Below are 18,690 nucleotides of genomic sequence, written 5' to 3'. Positions count from 1 at the left end.
TAGGAGTTATTTATTACTTTCTTTTTGACATCTCAACATAGATGCAGAGGAATATCGAAGTCTGGACACTTACAGGGCTTACGGCTTTTTATGAGTAATATGGTTGTCAATCATGGGTAGAATTGGTAAATGATACACGTGTGTAAAGTGATCACTTAAACCAGCCGGTGACGGTCGTAAGATCGTTTTTAAAGTTTAAAAATATGTGTATTAAAATAACTATCAAGCCACTTATTGAACTTTTTCTGTGCAACAGATCTTTTTAGTTTAAACCTGAATGTTTTTTCTCCATTTGAAAAATATTTAGTTTATTAAAAAAAAAAATATTGAACAATACCTTTTCTTTAAAATGCAAAAACAACACTTTCTGCCATGTAGCGGGTAATATTATGTTTAAAATATGTTGCTTTTGCTGGGATATAGTACATTTTCTGGGAATTCCGAAAACATGCACGATTGAAAATTGACGATTTTTGATATATGACGTTGTTGAAAGGAGTGAGCGATATAATCTAAAATTTTATAATCTCCTATCTTGTATTATTTTTATTATTTTATTACTTGTTCCCTTCCTATGCAGAGCCTTCAATTACCTTGTCATTTGCACCCGTCCTTGTCAATACGTTCTCGGCCGTAATAATTAATTGCGAATGCGCTGAAAACGCCTCTTTCCAAGGCGCATTCCCATCGCGAATCCGTATATCGCGCGCGCTTGGAATGGCACGGGAGCTTTCGTCCGCTGAAAACGAAAGTTCACCTTGAATACGAATACGCCGAGAATGAATGAATTCGCGGTAATAATAATAATCAATGAATGAATGGAGTTTGCAGTGGAATAATGACAATTTAATTACGAATTCAGAATGAAAACGGCTAAGTATTTTTTCATTAATTGATTCGGCAGTCACTTTGTGCTTAAATCTATCCATTTTTAATTTAAGTTTTACTTAAGTAAATACCACTATTATGTGATGTTACGGTATTTGAAAATGATGCGGGATGCATCGAAACAAGTGTCATAGTAGATTTTAAGAAATAGTGATATTTACTAAGTAAAATGTGAATTAAAAATATGTATTTTCTCGTGTGGCACATTTTATAAACTTTATAAAATAAAACTTATTTGCAACATTTTGAGTGTGTCCAAATACTTTTTCACAAAATCTGGATTATCTCCAATTACAGAAGTTATTTTCATATTATTTTTTGACATCTCATCAAAGATGAAGAAGAATATGGAAGTCTGGGCATTTACGGAAATGCCCAGACTTCCATATTCTTCTTCATCTTTGATGAGATGTCAAAAAATAATATGAAAATAACTTCTGTAATTGGAGATAATCCAGATTTTGTGAACAAGTATTTGGACACACTCAAAATGTTGTAAATAAATTATCTGGTCAAATTATAAGCTTAATAATAAAAATGAAAATGGTATTTTCTGGCGTTTCTCATGTGTGTGATTATAATTCGGGATTCGGATCTCACATACTAATATAAGAGTTTCTGCTTAGTAAAAAGCTTCTTTACATCTCACCAATAGATGTCTCTAGTGAAGTTTTAGTGATTCATGAACAAGGTTTCTAAATTGGTTCATATATATAGAACTTCCAAGAATTTGAGTAGTGTGGTTGTCAATAATGGGTAGAATTGGTGAATGTTACACGTGTGTAAAGTGATCACTCAAACCAGCCTATGACGGTCGTAAGCCCCGTAAATGCCCAGACTTCCATATTCTTCTTCATCTTTGATGAGATGTCAAAAAATAATATAAAACTTATTTGGTTTAACCACTTTTTATTGGTACACTTTATTCAACCGGTTTCGACAAGAAACTTGTCATCATCATTGTTTAAAATTTAGAATTTAGTATTAGTATTTAGTATTTCATGTTTTAGAATTTAGTACATAAACCCTGATGATGACAAGGTTCTTGTCGAAACCGGTTGGATAAAGTGTAATAATAAAAAGTGGTTAAAACGAAGTTGTTTTATTTTATAAAGTTTATATATTTTTTTTTCCTTCCTTCCTATTTTTATTCGGGATATTCCATCAAAAAAATCGTTAGTGATGTATTTTTTCCAATCACTTTCTCTATCCTTACTTCTTCTTGGGTTACAATTTTTGTGATAATTGGTTTTCTTCTTTCACGATCACTCTCCCCCCGTCTCAATCCTCTTCTAGTCTCTTCAACTTGGCGTACCCGCTACAGTGCATGTCGGAGATAATTTGGTCCATGTAAATAAGCGGGTCATCCTTTGTAGTGATTGTTTTTATCGATTGAATATAATTATTCTTTCATATTTTTTTCTTACTACTCTGCCCATACGATGTGGGTTATTCATTTAAAAAAAATATATACACATAGTTTTTATATTAAATGTCAAAATCATACACTGATTTTTTAAGCCTACAAAATTGTATTTTATTGTTGAAAAACACATAAAAATAAATATTGAGACAATTGTTTCGCCTTGTTATGCCATTTTCAAATGAATTTCTAACAGTAAAATACAATTTAATAGATTTAAAAAATCAGTGTTTGATTTTGAACATTTAATATTTGAATTAAAATGGAGTGCTACAATTCAAACGCGAAATATATAAGTACACATATAGGATTAGGTACCTTTGCATACAAAAATTTCAAGAGATATCGGTTTTTTTTTGCAATTATGGTTATAATATTGCCTCTATAACCCGCTCATTGAATGCAAAACCAAAATTAATCTGTCAAATAAGTAATATGCACTTTTTGCTTTTACACCCTGCGGCTTAAACCAAATTACCACGTATTTTACGACTTACAAATTACTCTGTTTTATCGCTTCACACCAATGCGGGTCGTATAAATGCGTCTCCGTCACACGGATCTGGTTTTACGGCATTTTTGTAGTTTTTTCGCCGACTGCAGAGCCGGGACGAGCAATTAAGCGTCTTAATTTAACTTTCTGCAATGGGTTTGGTGTCAAAGCAACAATAATTTAAAATTTGGTCTTATAGAAGCGTCTCTTGATGGTTTTTTGCTGTTGTAATTACTGCAAATTGAACATTGCATCCGTATGATGATTTGTGAGATGTTTGGGTTGATGCCAGTGCTGTGTAACCCATTAAAAAAAAATAACCCGCAAAGCCTGTATAAGACGCTTGTCTGCAGGTAGGATAGTAAGGATATGGAAGGTTAATGTAAAAAATACATCACAAACACCCAGAGCAATTGACAATAAATATTTCTTATTTATTTCGCACTTGGAGGAAATCGAACCCGCGACGCCAGTTTCGCAGTCGAGCGTCTACCCAACTACGCCACGGCGCCTGTCATAACATCATGAGTATCAAAATATAACTTATCATTTTTACTAGATTTTTACTCAGAAATTAGTCTAAGATTGGTTATTTTTAATTTATGTTTTACTTAGTAAATACCACTATTTCTTAAAATCTACTATTACACTTGTTTCGATGCATTCCGCATCATTTTCAAACACCGTATGTAAAGCTTATTCTATGTAAATTTTAGAGTTGGGTCCTTGGGACGTTGAAGGTTGAAGATGATTTAATTCAATAAATAAATAAAAATAAGAAACAGCTCCTACCCACTCTTCAACCTTCAACGTCCCAAGGACCCAACTCTAAAATTTTGAATAAGCTTCACATACGGTGTTTGAAAATGATGCGGAATGCATCGAAATACGTGTTATAGTAGATTTTAAGAAATAGTGGTATTTACTAGGTAAAACATTAATTAAAAATGGATAGACTTTACCACGAAGTTACTGCAAATCCGTAGGGTGAATTATCCTGGTGAATAAATAATCTGACCTTACTTAAAAATAAGTATTCTATATATGTTGTAATCGAACATTTTCGGCTCTGATTATTATGAGGTAGCGATGACCCGCTTAACTTGTATCATTTATAATATTTGTGGGTTATACACGTCTGTCTCTAATATATACAAAGTTTCTCGAGTTGATGAACCCCATTTTTAATATTTTTTTGCATTTTCAACGATCATAAATTGGCTCAATCAATTTTCATTTACATAAAAGACTTTAACTTGTCTATTTTCTGAGTTTATACCTACATCGCCTTGAAATTTCTTAGTTCTTCGAAGTCTCGATTGACCTTTTTCTAATTAAATTCCCAAAAGAACTCATTAGGTGAAATAACGCGGAAAATATGATGAAGCGCAATAAACATATTTTTTTGATTCACCGATTTATCACTCGTATCTAACACATATGGAGGAAGTCACATTGCTGTTTCATTTTAATATTTAAAACTAAGATAAAAAAGATTACGAGTCTGGGTATATACAGTGCTTATGACCTTTTATAGGCAGGTTAAGTGATCCAGATTCGTGAACAACGATTTGGACACAGTGTAAAATGAAGTAAACTTTGTTGTGAGCTTAAGAGATTTTAGAAAACCAAAAAAGATAGAATGAATGAAATATTATTTACAATGGGTTTTGAGAAATCTAAAGGTGAAAATAGGTAAGTTTCTGGTTATTTACAGTTTTCAACCAACTGTCGGCAGGCTTTCGTGATAAATAATAAACTTATGTAACGTTCACAATTCTGCCTATTTTGTTAAACACTCAATTGGTTTGATATTTTGCAAGTGGTATATGTAATAATTGAACAGGCCTCTTATGTAGATATGCTGAAATGTGCATTAGGTCATTGTTAATATATTCATACAAACCCTTATCCGCACCCCAATGGTGCATAGGGCACTGCATCACATAAGCACAGTGTTATCTTGATCGTTAACACATGAAGGAAAGGTGATCAGCCCTCCGCTTCAGGTACCAGTCCATTACACTACGGAGGCGAACGAATAATAAGATCTAATAATAACATCTTGTATACGTTTAATTTGCATGTTATATCGATAGACACATCCATAAGTTATTCATAAATTGACGTAATTTGACGTGCGTTTACAGTGAAATAAGTAACAGCTATTAAGCAGTAAAATTATACGTTTTCTGGTCATACTAACAATACATTCCATTACTATAATTTTACAACAACTGTGCGATGCCTTGTTATATAAGTTAAGTCTATTGTTTTGTTACCAATGCGTTTTACGATTTACAGTGCATTTCACATACAATATTACTTAATGTCATATACGTTTTCTTCTAGCTTATGTTATGCGTCCAATAATGCATGTTGTTGGAGTTAAAAGTCGTAACAGCGTATACATGTATATTTGAAACATTCAGAGCGAAGGGGAACAATGAAAAACAGCAAAAGAAAAAATAAACTGAAACCGGACACAGCTATTATTTGATAAAAATGAAAAAAATACGCTGTTTTAATTTGTATTATTGACTCAATGCGCTTCACTATGACAAAATCAAACAGTAATAAACATATTCAAACAAAATATTAACTCTTTTTACCTTCCAAGAAAATTTAATAATTCTTGAAATTTAAACAAGTTTTGTCAATTCAAACCATTGTACAACTGCGTTTAAGTACTTGGTGACAAGATGATTTTTAAAAACAAATTAAAATATTAAAATAAATTATAGTTTTCAATTTAAGTTTAACTTGGCAAATACCACTTTTGAAAATTTAATTGTTTTAATATTTTTTTATCATTTCATCAAAGATGAAGAAAAATATGGAAGTCTGGGCATTCACGGGGCTGACGACCGTCATAGGCTGGGTAGAATTGGTGAATTTTACACGTGTGAAAAGTGATCACTTAAACCAGCCTATGACTCTTCAGCCCCGTAAATGCCCAGACTTCCATATTCTTCATCATCTATGTTGAGATGTCAAAATTAAAATGAATAATTATTTATTTGTTCAATACCTGCATCCTACATAAAACCTCGTTTTATAAGTACTATCGAAAATGTCAATATTTATTTTTACATCCGGACACAATGATTGAATTACGACGTTCGCCAACAGAAGCCGTTTTACGAGTTCGCATTGGTCTGAGCGGAAAAAATTAACCTTCGATAACTCATCGTCCTACGTAATTTTTTGATTGCCTACAATAAAACTGGTCGATCATGTTGGATTACACAGTTAAACATCTGTTGAAATCCCGGTACAAAAAGAGTCCCGATATTGCTTGCGACTTGCTTGTCCCATATCGCTTTCTCCCTTCAACAACATCATCAAAAAATCGTAATTTTTAGTTGTGCATGTTTTCGGAATGCCTAGAAAATGTACTATATCCCAGCAAAAGCGGCATATTTTAAACTTAATATATACCCGCTACAGGGAAGAAACTGTTGTTTTTGCATTTTGAAGAAAAGGTTTTGTTTAATATATTTTTTTAAATATGCTAAATATTTATCAAATGTTGAAAAAACCTTCAGGTTTTACCTAAGAAAATCTGTTGCTCAGTAAAAAATTCAAAAACTGGCTTGATATTGATTTTTAATACATTTTATTCTATTATCTGATAATTATTTAGTATTACCCTGGACCAGTCCAGGGTAATATTAAATAATTATTAGAGTGAGAAATTACTTATATTTATTATTAGGTAATACATCCAAAATTAAACACGGTTATTGGATTGAATTCTTCTTTATTTACACATAATATGTGACGCGTTTTGTCTTATTAAGGCATTATCAAACACTGATCTAGATCTTGCAGTGTTTGATAATGTCTTAATAAGATTATACGCGTCACATATTATATGTAAATACAAGTAGAATACAATCCAATAACCGTGTTTAATTTTGGACATATTACCCAACAATTCAATTTGAAATTTTCCAACCGTCTGCAGTTACAATAAACTAAAATTTATTTTCACCCCCCTGGGAATCAAACCCGGGACCTCCAGCACGGTAGCTAAACACGTTAATTACACCACTGAGTATTTTGCCAATTTAGAAAAATGATATTATAAATAATAATTTTAAAAAATCTCCACCGACAAGACACACAAGGTGGCTTGGTGGATCTCTGCAAAAAAAAATTAAATGAATGTAAACAGTATATGTATTTATTTATTTGTACATAGCAAATAAATGTTTTAAAAAAATCAAAGGTTGTTGTAAAAACAGGGGCGTAATGATAAAATAACATTTATTTATGTGGCTCGAAAAACATACCTTGTTGTGATTGAGAATATTATAACGGCGTCTATAAACATCATCCCCAATCCTACGTGAATAACATCCCCTAGAATAATATTATTTTAAGCTATCCAGCTATATTATTATACGCAACCAATAAATTTATGTTTACTGATCAACGAAATGGAGTCAATAATATGTAAGCATTAACATATATCAAAAGTCGTTGATTCAGATGTTCTATTTCATAAAGCTCTACATTAAAATAATTTCAATACATTATAAGGAGGTCTGCATTTATTTGGCAACGCAACCTTAGTCTTCGGTTCGATTCACAATGAGTTCAAAATGAATATAAGTGATCTTTCACTCTAATTTTGCCTGTTTCAAAATATCACTTGAAGAGTATTAACTTTTTAACATTCTACGTTAATGAATTAAATTTTCATTTTTATATTTTTGTTGGATAAGTTTTTTTAAATATTATTTTTTTGACATCTCATCAAAGATGAAGAAGAATATGGAAGTTTGGGCATTTACGGGGCTTCCATATTTTACTTCATCTTTGATGAGATGTCAAAAAATAATATGAAATTTACTCCTGTAATTGGAGATAATGCACATTTTGTCAACAAGTATTTGGACACACTCAAAATGTTGAAAAGTTTTTTTTTTTAAATAACTTTTATATTGTTCTATGTTTTGTTAACTATTTCGACAGAGAGTGATAAAAGAGTTTCAGCTTAGTAAAAAGCTTCTTTACATCTCACCAATAGATGTCTCTAGTGAAGTTCTAGTGATTCAAGAACAAGGTTTCTAAATTGGTTCATATATATAGAACTTCCAAGAATTTGAGTAGTGTGGTTGTCAATAATGGGTAGAATTGGTGAATGTTACACGTGTGTAAAGTGATCACTTAAACCAGCCTATGACGGTCGTCAGCCCCGTAAATGCCCAGACTTCCATATTCTTCTTCATCTTTGATGAGATGCCAAAAAATAATATTTCGACAGAGTTCAATACCTTGTTGTATGCTATCCTAAGCATTATAATTGTATACGAGCTTATTCTAAGCTCTTAAAGAGACTTTAAGAGAGGATACCGTAACAAAAATTGACTAAAAGGTCACTCTTACCTCTTGTTTTTCTTTCTTTAAATGACTTTTAAAAAATACGTTTTTTTTTGACCTAGTGAAGGTAAATTGTTCATAAATAATGTCAAAAGGAAGTTAACTCAACGAAGCTTATTCATTATATCAATCTAAGTAGGTACTAAGTTTTAAAACAATCACCATATTTGTAATTATGAATATCATGGTTAATGAACTAACAAGTAGTAATGATTTCAGTAAAAATGAAAACTCAAATTGCTCTCTAAATTTATGTATGGTTCTAAGTGCGTACTAAGTTTAAAAAAAAACGACTAATAATTATGAACTACCGCGGAGAAATAATTTAAATAAAAATAAACTAACTAACTAACTAACCATCACGCCGCTTCTCCGCAGGGGTAGGCAGAGAGAATAGAGCGCCACACCACTCTGTCCTTGCAGACATTCTTCGCCTCTTCCACGTTCATGCATCTCCTCATACATACCCTCATACATGCCCTCTCAATCTATGTGTGATTCTAGGTAGATACTAAGCTTTTTTTTTAATCAATTAATACGAAAATAATTTCGAAAATTATGGTATATAAACAACCAAGGAGAATTTTAGAATTCTTAGTAGGTACCTACTAAGTTTTAAAAAAATCACCTTATAATTATGAATATCATGGTTTATGAACTGCCACGGAGTAGGTACTAGTTTAAATAAATATAAAAACTCATATCGCTTTCTAAATATCTGTATTATTCTTAAAGCAGGTACCTAGTTTTTAAAAAATTCACTTCATAATTACAAAATTCATGCATCATAAACAATCAAGGAGTACTGAGGTAAATATAAAAAAATCTATTTACAACATTTTGAGTGTGTCCAAATACTTATTCACAAATCTGGATTATCTCCAATTATAGGAGTATTTTAAAAAATATTTTTTGACATCTCATCAAAGATGAAGAAGAATATGGAAGTCTTGGCATTTACGGGGCTGACGACCGTCATAGGCTGGTTTAAAAATGCCCACATTTCCATATTCTTCTCCATTTTTGATGAGATGTCAAAAATAATATTAAAAAAAAGTTCTCTAAATGTGAGACAAATATTATAATTACCATAATATTACAAGGGTAGATTCACTTTTCACACACGTACCTCCGTCTATCCTTAGAACCATATGCCCTTTTATAAAGTCTGATTTAATTAATCTAAGTGGCGCCCACTGAATCACCCCGTGATTGTAACTGGGCGCAATTTATTTGGCTCCTTAATTAGCGTAAGTGTTAAGTTTGCCCCGCCAATAAAACGTTTAATATCAATCGACTCAATAAGCTCCGGCCATAACTCAGTATTGTCATATCTGTAATAATTTATTTGCAATGAATTACAATATACCGGTGTTTGCCAGCCAACAGCACAGATTCCTTCCGTCATATCTTCATACTCGCGATTCCCATATGTCATCGCAACGCGTTGATAATAAATTACGGGTTGATTAATTAAAATGATATTGGTTTGATTCCGGACATTGAACTCTTTATTTTTTTAACTTATCAACATAGATGAAGAAGAATATGGAAGTCTGGGCATATACGGGGCTTAAGACCGTCATAGACTGGTTTTAGTGATCGCTTTACACACGTTTAACATTCACCAATACTTCATGACATTTAACAATATTCTACCCATGATTGACAACCACACTATTCAAATTCTTAAAACTTCTATATTTATATATATATATAAATATATATATATATATATATATATATATATATATATATATATATATATATATATATATATATATATATATATATATATATTCATATATATATATGTATGTATATATATATATATATATATAAATATATATATATATATATATATATATATATATATATATATATATATATATATATATATATATATATATATATATATATATATATATATATATATATATATATATATATATATATATATATATATATATATATATATATATATATATATATATTCATATATATAAATGTATGTATATATAATATATATATATATATATATATATATATATATATATATATATATATATATATATATATATATATATATATATATATATATATATATATATATATATATATATATATATATATATATATATATATATATATATATATATATATATATATATATATATATATATATATATATATATATATACTACGAGACAATAATTGTGTGTTTATTTCTAATTTAACCTTATTTTACATAGTTTCATTATAGTCATGGCCAGCTTTTCATTCTTTGTTATACATTCTGTAACTTATATTTACGTTTTAATACCCGTTGGCTATAGTTAAAACCTAACCCCAGTTGATTTGTTTATTTTGTAAATATTACAATTTAGTGATTTTACACCCTTATATAAAATTAATGCTACCCTGGATATATATATTTACATATATATTTATATATATATATACAAATATATATATATATATATATATATATATATATATATATATATATATATATATATATATATATATATATATATATATGTATATATATATATATATATATATTTATATATATATATATATATATATATATATATATATATATATATATATATATATATATATATATATATATATATATATATATATATATATATATATATATATATATATATATATATATATATATATATATACATATACATATATATATGGTTCAATTTTCGAAAAATAGTGCTTAAATTACTAGAATTTCGCTGGAAGAATATCTTCCATATTCTTCTTCATCTATGTTTAGATGTCAAAAATAATATGAAAAATAACTCCCATAATAATCCATAGTTTTTAACTGATGTTTGGACACACCAAAATGTTGAAATCTTAGACAAGCGCCGTGGCGTAGTTGGGTAGACGCTTTTCTACGAAACTGGTGTCGTGGATTCGATTCTTGCCAGTTGCAAAATTAATTTTAGAAATATTTATTTTCAATTGGTCTGGGTGTTTATGAAGTATTTTTCACATTTACCTTCCCTATCCTCACTTTCCTACCTGCAGAAAAGCCTCTAAACGTAGAGGCTTTGCGGGTAATTCCTTTTTATAAAAATCACATGGTGGCATCCACGAATTAAAAAAAAATAGTAAAAACTGAATAATAGCGAGTCATCACACCGTTTCTCCGCAGGGGTAGGCAGTGAAAATAGAACGCCACTGCAATCTCTCTTTGCTAACAATCTTCGCCACTCCGCATTCATGCATTTCCTCATACACACCCGCTGATTATTCCGACTCCTGACCTGACCACTTTCAAGTATTTGAAATACTTGATCGTGCCAAATTTTCCTTGGTCTTCCTTTACTTTAATTATCAAAAAATGGAAAATCAAATAATTGGCTCTCAATATTTTTTTAAACGTTGTAATGTGAATATTAGGCTTTTGGATAATAAGTTTGCCAACCACTGTATTAAGGAGATGTATTTAAAAAAAAACTTGTTTTGACCAGTAAATTTATATTTACTATATTTTGTTGATTGTAACTGCATACAGTTGGTATAATTCCATATTGAATTGTTGGGTATGTATCCAAAAGTAAATACAGTTATTGGATTGAATTATAGTTTAATGTACATCAAACATCTTTGGTAATAAGACGAAACGCGTCACATATCATGTATGTAAATAAAAGTTGAATTCAATCCAATAACCGTGTTTAATTTTGGATATATTACCCAACAATTCAATATATTTTGACTTTGTCTAAATCTTTGTAAGCATCTTTTAAATACCGGAAATAAATCACAGATGTCTTAAATGAGACTTTGTTTTTATTTATAGTTTTTGGCTTGCGCCAAAATGGTGCTTGTTTCGATTCAGATTGTATAATTTTCTCATCCTATTTTTTCAGATGGTGTTGTAAGGAATCGGTTGGTTTATGAAGTAAAGTGCAGTGCTGGTGCGTCGATGTTGCTCGCTGGTCTTCGCAACAAATGGTGAAGTGAAGAGTGAACACTTCCAAAGGTGTGGCAGGCCATACAACCGACATGGAGCTGGCCACGATCGTTCTAAGGTAGGATCCTTGTTTCTTATGTTCTCCTAGGCGCATTGACTGCAGAGTACGCGCTAGCCGCGTCCTTCCAACTTTTATTGTAATAAAATTAATCACTTTAGCTAGCTAGACGGGCTTATTGCTAAAAAGCAACATTTAATTATTTATTGAACGGCTGAAGCCTTTAAGATAATACATATATACAGTATCTAATATAAAAATAAAAAATACACGAATGAATACACTAATAAAGAAACAAAAAGTCTTGTAACAAATAGTCTTATAACATAAAATCATAATTTTAAAAAAAAAAATAACAAGTAGTAAGCACTAGTAAATACACGTCTCCTTCAAACACTATCGGCGAGCAGTAAGAGAGAGTAAAACACAACGTTTAAATTTATCCATTATAACATGGAGAAGAAATGCTGAAAAAAATATCTTTCAATCAACCAGAAACAGACTAGTGATATTAATCAAAGCGTTTGATTCTATGTATAGCTGCTTGCAATCAGAGGGTAGATAGTACTTGAACATTAAAAAAAACACAAATTTCAAATTGATGATAATAAGGAAGGCAAAAGAAAAAAGGAGCTTAGGAGCAGCTAAGGGAGCAATATCAAAGGGACTTTAAAGCAATATCTTCCAGCCAACTAAAAAAAGACTAGCGATATTGATCAAAGCGTTTGATACCATATATAGCTATTTGCAATATTTTTTTTAAATGTTCAACACGTAGTACTTGAACATTAAAAAAAAACAAAATTTACAAATTGATGAATAAATAAGGAAGGCAAAAGAAAAAACGGAGTTTAGGGATGAGGGAAGAGGGAAAAACTATGGGAGGAGGTTTGATGGACAGTTAGGATTCTAATCACAAATAGTAACGTCTCAGACGTTTCATAAAAATTATAGGTTAAGGTGCATTTTTTACAAGGAGAGGTAATTAATTCCATAGTCTGGCCGCTTGGGCAGAGGTGCTGGTATATTGACTGCGGTCAATGGTATTTTTTAAAGCTTGTTTTTTCGACTGACCTTAAAATTTGCTAAATTTATCCGTTATCGGGCGAGGTACAAGAATCGTGGTTTTTGTGAAAGCTTACCCACGTGCACAAGAACTTCTTCTTCTTCTTCTTCTTCTTCTTCTTGATGCAGGCCTTGTGGTCTATTTTTATGAGAGATTAGTCTCCTACGATGTCGATTCTCAGCTTTCGATCCATCTCTTTGGTTTTAAAAATTATGATGCGATTAATCCTATATTGGGCCTAAATTTTATTTAAACCCTGATAACATTTTACGTTTTTGTATTTTTTGTTTAAAATACAATTTTTGTATTGTAAAATTATGTTTTTCTTTGAAATAAATGTATGGTTTTGAAAAGAAAAGATTCATTGAAAAGTAAGGAGTTATAAAAAAATCTATACATACGTGTTCTAAAAATATACATATCCAATATACATTATTTAAACAAAGTGAATGGTGCACTGAAATCAGTTATAGCAAATAAAAACCTATCAGCGGAAGCTAAACTGGCAGTGCACAACGGAGTCCTGGTTCCAACTCTAATGTATGGAAGTGAAACATGGAGTTGGCAAAAGAAGGATGAAAGTAGACTGAATGCAGTCGAAATGCGATCTCTCAGAAGAATGTGTGACAAAACGATGTATGATAGATGTACGAATAGTGAAATAAGGAAGGAATGCAAAGCTGAGATAAGCATTATCGATAAAATTAAGAAAGGTGTGTTGAGATGGTTTGGACATGTAGAACGAATGAGTGAGGTAAGAACGGTAAAACAAATTTATGAGGCGAATGTTAACGGGAAAAGAAGCAGAGGAAGACCGAGAAAAACATGGCACGATCAGGTATGCCAAATACTTGAAAGTGGTCAGGTTAGGAGTCGTAACAATCGGCGGGTATGTATGAGGAGATGCATGAACGTGGAAGAGGCGAAGAATGTTTGCAAGGACAGAGTGGTGTGGCGCTCTACTCTCTCTGCCTACCCCTGCGGGGAAGCGGCTAGATGGTTAGTTAGTTATTTAAAAAAATCGGGCGTTAGTAAACATGTGACCTCTCCGGTGGTCTCCAGTGAAATAAATGCAACTTAACGAATACTGGGCCTTAAGCAGTAACAGTTTTGTTTGGTACTAAACATCTTAAATAATCAAGCGTTCGAATCATTGATCAATACAGGGCGTTAGTATAGCAACAATTAGTTTAGTAATTTATTACGTTTTAATTTAAAGAGATTATATCAGGAAATAAAATGAGAAAATTATAATTATTTGTCCATGTAATTACTATAATAAATTAAAATGATTATTCTGTATTTACGACCTAAGCTACAAATTGATCGTACTTTGAGAAGCCACAGTGTGGTGTAAAGCTACCGACACTGTATTATTTTTTAATAATTATTTATCTGAGTACTATCTTCACGCCTAGTTATATATTTGATGGCTTTTATTTCTAGAGAAAGAGAATTATGGCACTTTTTTGACCGCCCATTTCAAAATACATGCGAGTCATTAACACCCATGCGTAGTCGATAGCAGATATTACTACAGATTAAAAGAAAACATATTTTTTTCATTTGGAAGAAACAAGAATCCACTTTATTACCTTTAATCCTTGTACATAATAAATGCAGCTCCCATCTTTAAAAGAAAAGAAAAAAAAATTGATGGCCAAAAACAATTTTTGGTAAAAAGGATTATAACATTCAATATCAGACACCTTCTTTGTTAATAATTTCAAACTTCTTCCAAATTGACATCTTAACAAAGATGAAGATGAATATAGTCTAAGTATTTACAGGACATTTTGTGATTTATTCGCGTGTGACATTCACCATTCTACATCTGACAACCACACTACTCAAAATTTTGGAACTCTTTTTTGGCTGAAAAATGACATCAAATCATGGTTTTCAACATTCAATCCGTTGTGTATATCATAGAATTTTGTTTACACTCCCACCAGTCTGATAATATTGGTAATGACAAAATCAGGTCACTGGTCAAATAAAATAAATGCGGTAAAAGCGATTTGTTGTTGATAAATTTTATAGTGTAAATATTTATAAATTTTTATTCTTATCCATATCTTACAAACTAACTTACCATCACGCTCCTTCCCCGCAATGAGTGTCTTCTGACTTCGCCACTTTCAAGCATTTTAAATACTTGATCATGCGACGTTTTCTTCGGTGTTCCTCTGCTCCTATATCCAACTATATTCGCCTCATAAATTTGTTTCATTGGTTCCTCTTCACTTTTAAAATTTACATTCCCAAACCATCTCAACACACCTTTCTTAATTTTTTTCGATAAATCTTATCTCAGCCTTGCATTATTTCCTTTTAAGGTATTTTAAGATACAATAAATGTCTTATGTGTAATTGTGGTTTTCACGAGACTATCTTTTCTCTCTTCACTTATTCGATTCGCATGCCCAAACCACCTTTAAAAGACCTTTCTCGATAAGCTGTTCTCCACCTTCAACACAAAAAAATGGAGTTTAAATGTCCTCAGCTGTAAGCCCTTAATACATTTTCCTAAGCCATCTAATCCGCATGAGTGGGACGGTTTGATCGCGTTAATTAAGGTTAATCAATTAAAAACCATTCCAGATCTATAAATTAACTACGCTAATGGGAGAAGCGGTTCGCGTCTTATCTGCCCAAAAATCTCTATTTAATAAAAGAAAGTATGGGCATATAATGTGTTGGAAACACGACGAATCCCAACCTCTAGTTCATCTTATAAAGTATCTATGTTATAGGTAACTCAACTTGATATAAAACATGTGTAGTTCCTCTTTATTTGTAAGAAGATAGAATTTGAGCATCCCAGGGCATACGACCGGGCATTTGGCTGGCTTAAGCGATCGCTTTATACACTTGTGTAACGTTCACCATTCTGCCCATTATGAAACCTGTATGTATGCAATGTTCTCAAGACCTTTTGTTTGTCGGTATAATTTTCAAAACATTTGGAAATACGGCTGATTGCAGAGCCAGCTGTTGAGATATTGGTGTAAAATGTATTTATTAAGTTAATATAATTATTGATTGTAGTATTTATGTAGCTAATTAATTTTATATTTTCTTTGAACATGACAAGTTTATAACCTTAATTTTTTTTAAAACAAAAGATTTTTTTAATCATTGATTTTAGTTTTTCTTTTATGTATATTATATCCAGCCACATACTTTATATTGCTATTTTTTTACCAATATTATTTATAGTCATAAACAAATTTTAATAATTATGTTTTCTACATCTTATATGACCACTTTTGAGTCTGTTAACGACTAGTTTCGAAAACCTCTGTAGTTGTCAAAACTAGTCGTTTTTACAGAAATAAACTCATACGTGGTCTTATGCAAGTGTTTTTATTTATTTAAATATTTATCATAACTTTATTATGCAAAGTGAAAACCATATTCTGAAAATGATGCTTTTATAGTATTTCCACTAGTAAAAATAATTCCTTGATAGAATTTCCAGTAGTAAAAATGATTCTTTGATAGTATTTCCACTGATAAAAATGATTTTTGATATCATTTCCAACAATAAAAATGACCATTTGAAAGTATTTCCAGTAAAAAATGATTTCTTGATAGTATTTCCACAAAAATGACAACTGTTTAATTCATGAATCCGCAAAAAACAGACAATAATATATTTTTTACATAATTTATTATCAAATAAATATAAATTTAAATACGTCATGTGATTTACCGCTTAACATACCCATTCGTGTACGTTTAAAAGCATAAATCTCAAATGTTCATTTGAATATCTACTTAATTAAAAGCTAGTGACAAAAAGCAGCTTACAGCGTGTAACGCAGATAATAGTTTCAAAAAAATATTTGTCGATTTGAATATGTAAATAATGGTCTCGTATTCTTGTTAGTGTATAAAGATGACACGTCTAGTTAAACACATTTTAAAGCAAATATGAACGAAAGTACTGTAGCCTAAAAAAACGATTTATTGGTGGCAACCAATGATTTTAATTTCAGTGTGGTCTGACTGCAGGGGTGTTGCACCATTTTGTTGGTAAATAAATATTTTGTGGAAAATAATTATTTATGTGTAGCTACCAACATTTATGTTCATACATATATGTAAGATTTGTATTGTAACATCTTATAAAAATATGACATAAGTATATTACCACTTTTTGAGTTTGTTAATGTAAACATTGTAGGCGATATAACTCGTGTAAAACGACTAACTGTGAGAAAAAACATTCTTTAAATTTTATTCTGGCATTCCCTCATTTTACTAAAAAACGTGATCCCTTAACGTGATCACGAAACACGGCAACATATGCCCATAAACTAAAAAACATTACTAGTTTCGAGAAATACAGAGGTTCTCGAAACAATTTCGTCATGTTTAAATAAAAAAAATGAAAAAAAATTGTGGTATAAAACAAGTGTTATATTTTCTAAGAAGAATTATTTATAACAAGGTACCTACCTACATACATATAAGTATACACATACGTATATGTAAGATGTATAACCGTAATTTTGTATAGAAATAAAATACTTCCATAAAACCACTTTTGGAGTTTATTGATGTAAACACGACTAGTTTCGAGATCTACAGATATTTTCATCAACAGGTGATATTGCAAATATTTATATTTTCATCTCAATACGATGAAGAAAAATATGGTTGCCCGGATTTTAGAGAGCTTTCCGGTCTGTCATTGGCTGGTTCAAGTGATATTTTTATACACGTGTGAGTGACGTTCACCATTCTACACACGATCAAAACTTATAAGATAAAAATGTGGAACACTCTTATCTGGCAACACCTAAAAAAAAGTCTACAGTGGCCTCCGTTAGCAAATATACTGTTGCTTCTCTGAGCATATGACGCTCACTCCTTTCAAGAACGTCATAAATAAAAAAAAATCATTTTTCAGGAGATCGTTTTTAAAGTTTAAAAATATAATACAATGTATCAAAAATAAATATCAAGCCTTTAATTGAACTTTTTACTGTGCAACAGATCTTTTTAGGTAAAACCTGAAGGTTTTTTTCTCCATTTGAAAAATATTTAGTATATTTAAAAAAAATTAAACAATACCTTTTCTTCAAAATGCAAAAACAACACTTTCTGCCTTGTAGCGGGTAAATATTAAATAAAAATATGCCACTTTTGCTGGAATATAGTAAATTTTCTGGGCATTCCGAAAACATGCACAACTGAAAATTTACGATTTTTGAAATATGACGTTCTTGAAAGGAGTGAACGATAAGCAAACCAATCAATTAATTATTGTATCAAGTCAATAATTTATACGATAATTATATAAATAAAGCAAACGTATATTCTACCGCCTTAAAAAGTCTTAGATAGAAATTACCATTGGTTACTAGCCTCTGTTGTGGATATTCAAATAAATTTAAGTTAGTTATGTTATTAT

The 18,690-nt window shown here is 30.6% G+C and overlaps 1 protein-coding gene across 1 annotated transcript in view; it reads left to right on the top strand.

Annotated features, from left to right (window-relative positions):
* The window catches only part of LOC148310368 (papilin-like), a 173,995-nt gene that overhangs the window by 56,308 nt on the left and 98,997 nt on the right, over positions 1 to 18,690 (top strand). The window contains exon 2 of the mRNA XM_088258561.1: positions 12,098 to 12,259. Within this exon, the coding sequence (XP_088114687.1) occupies positions 12,234 to 12,259 (26 nt within the window). The 5' untranslated portion in view covers positions 12,098 to 12,233. The remainder of the gene's footprint in view (positions 1 to 12,097; positions 12,260 to 18,690) is intronic.

The sequence above is a fragment of the Brachycentrus maculatus genome, unplaced genomic scaffold, assembly GCF_059751285.1.
Source record: "Brachycentrus maculatus isolate JH-2025_06_01 unplaced genomic scaffold, ASM5975128v1 h1tg000098l, whole genome shotgun sequence".
NCBI classification, from domain to species: domain Eukaryota; kingdom Metazoa; phylum Arthropoda; class Insecta; order Trichoptera; family Brachycentridae; genus Brachycentrus; species Brachycentrus maculatus.
The sequence above is the reverse complement of the archived record's forward strand: the minus strand, read 5'-3'. Positions and strand labels throughout refer to the sequence as shown.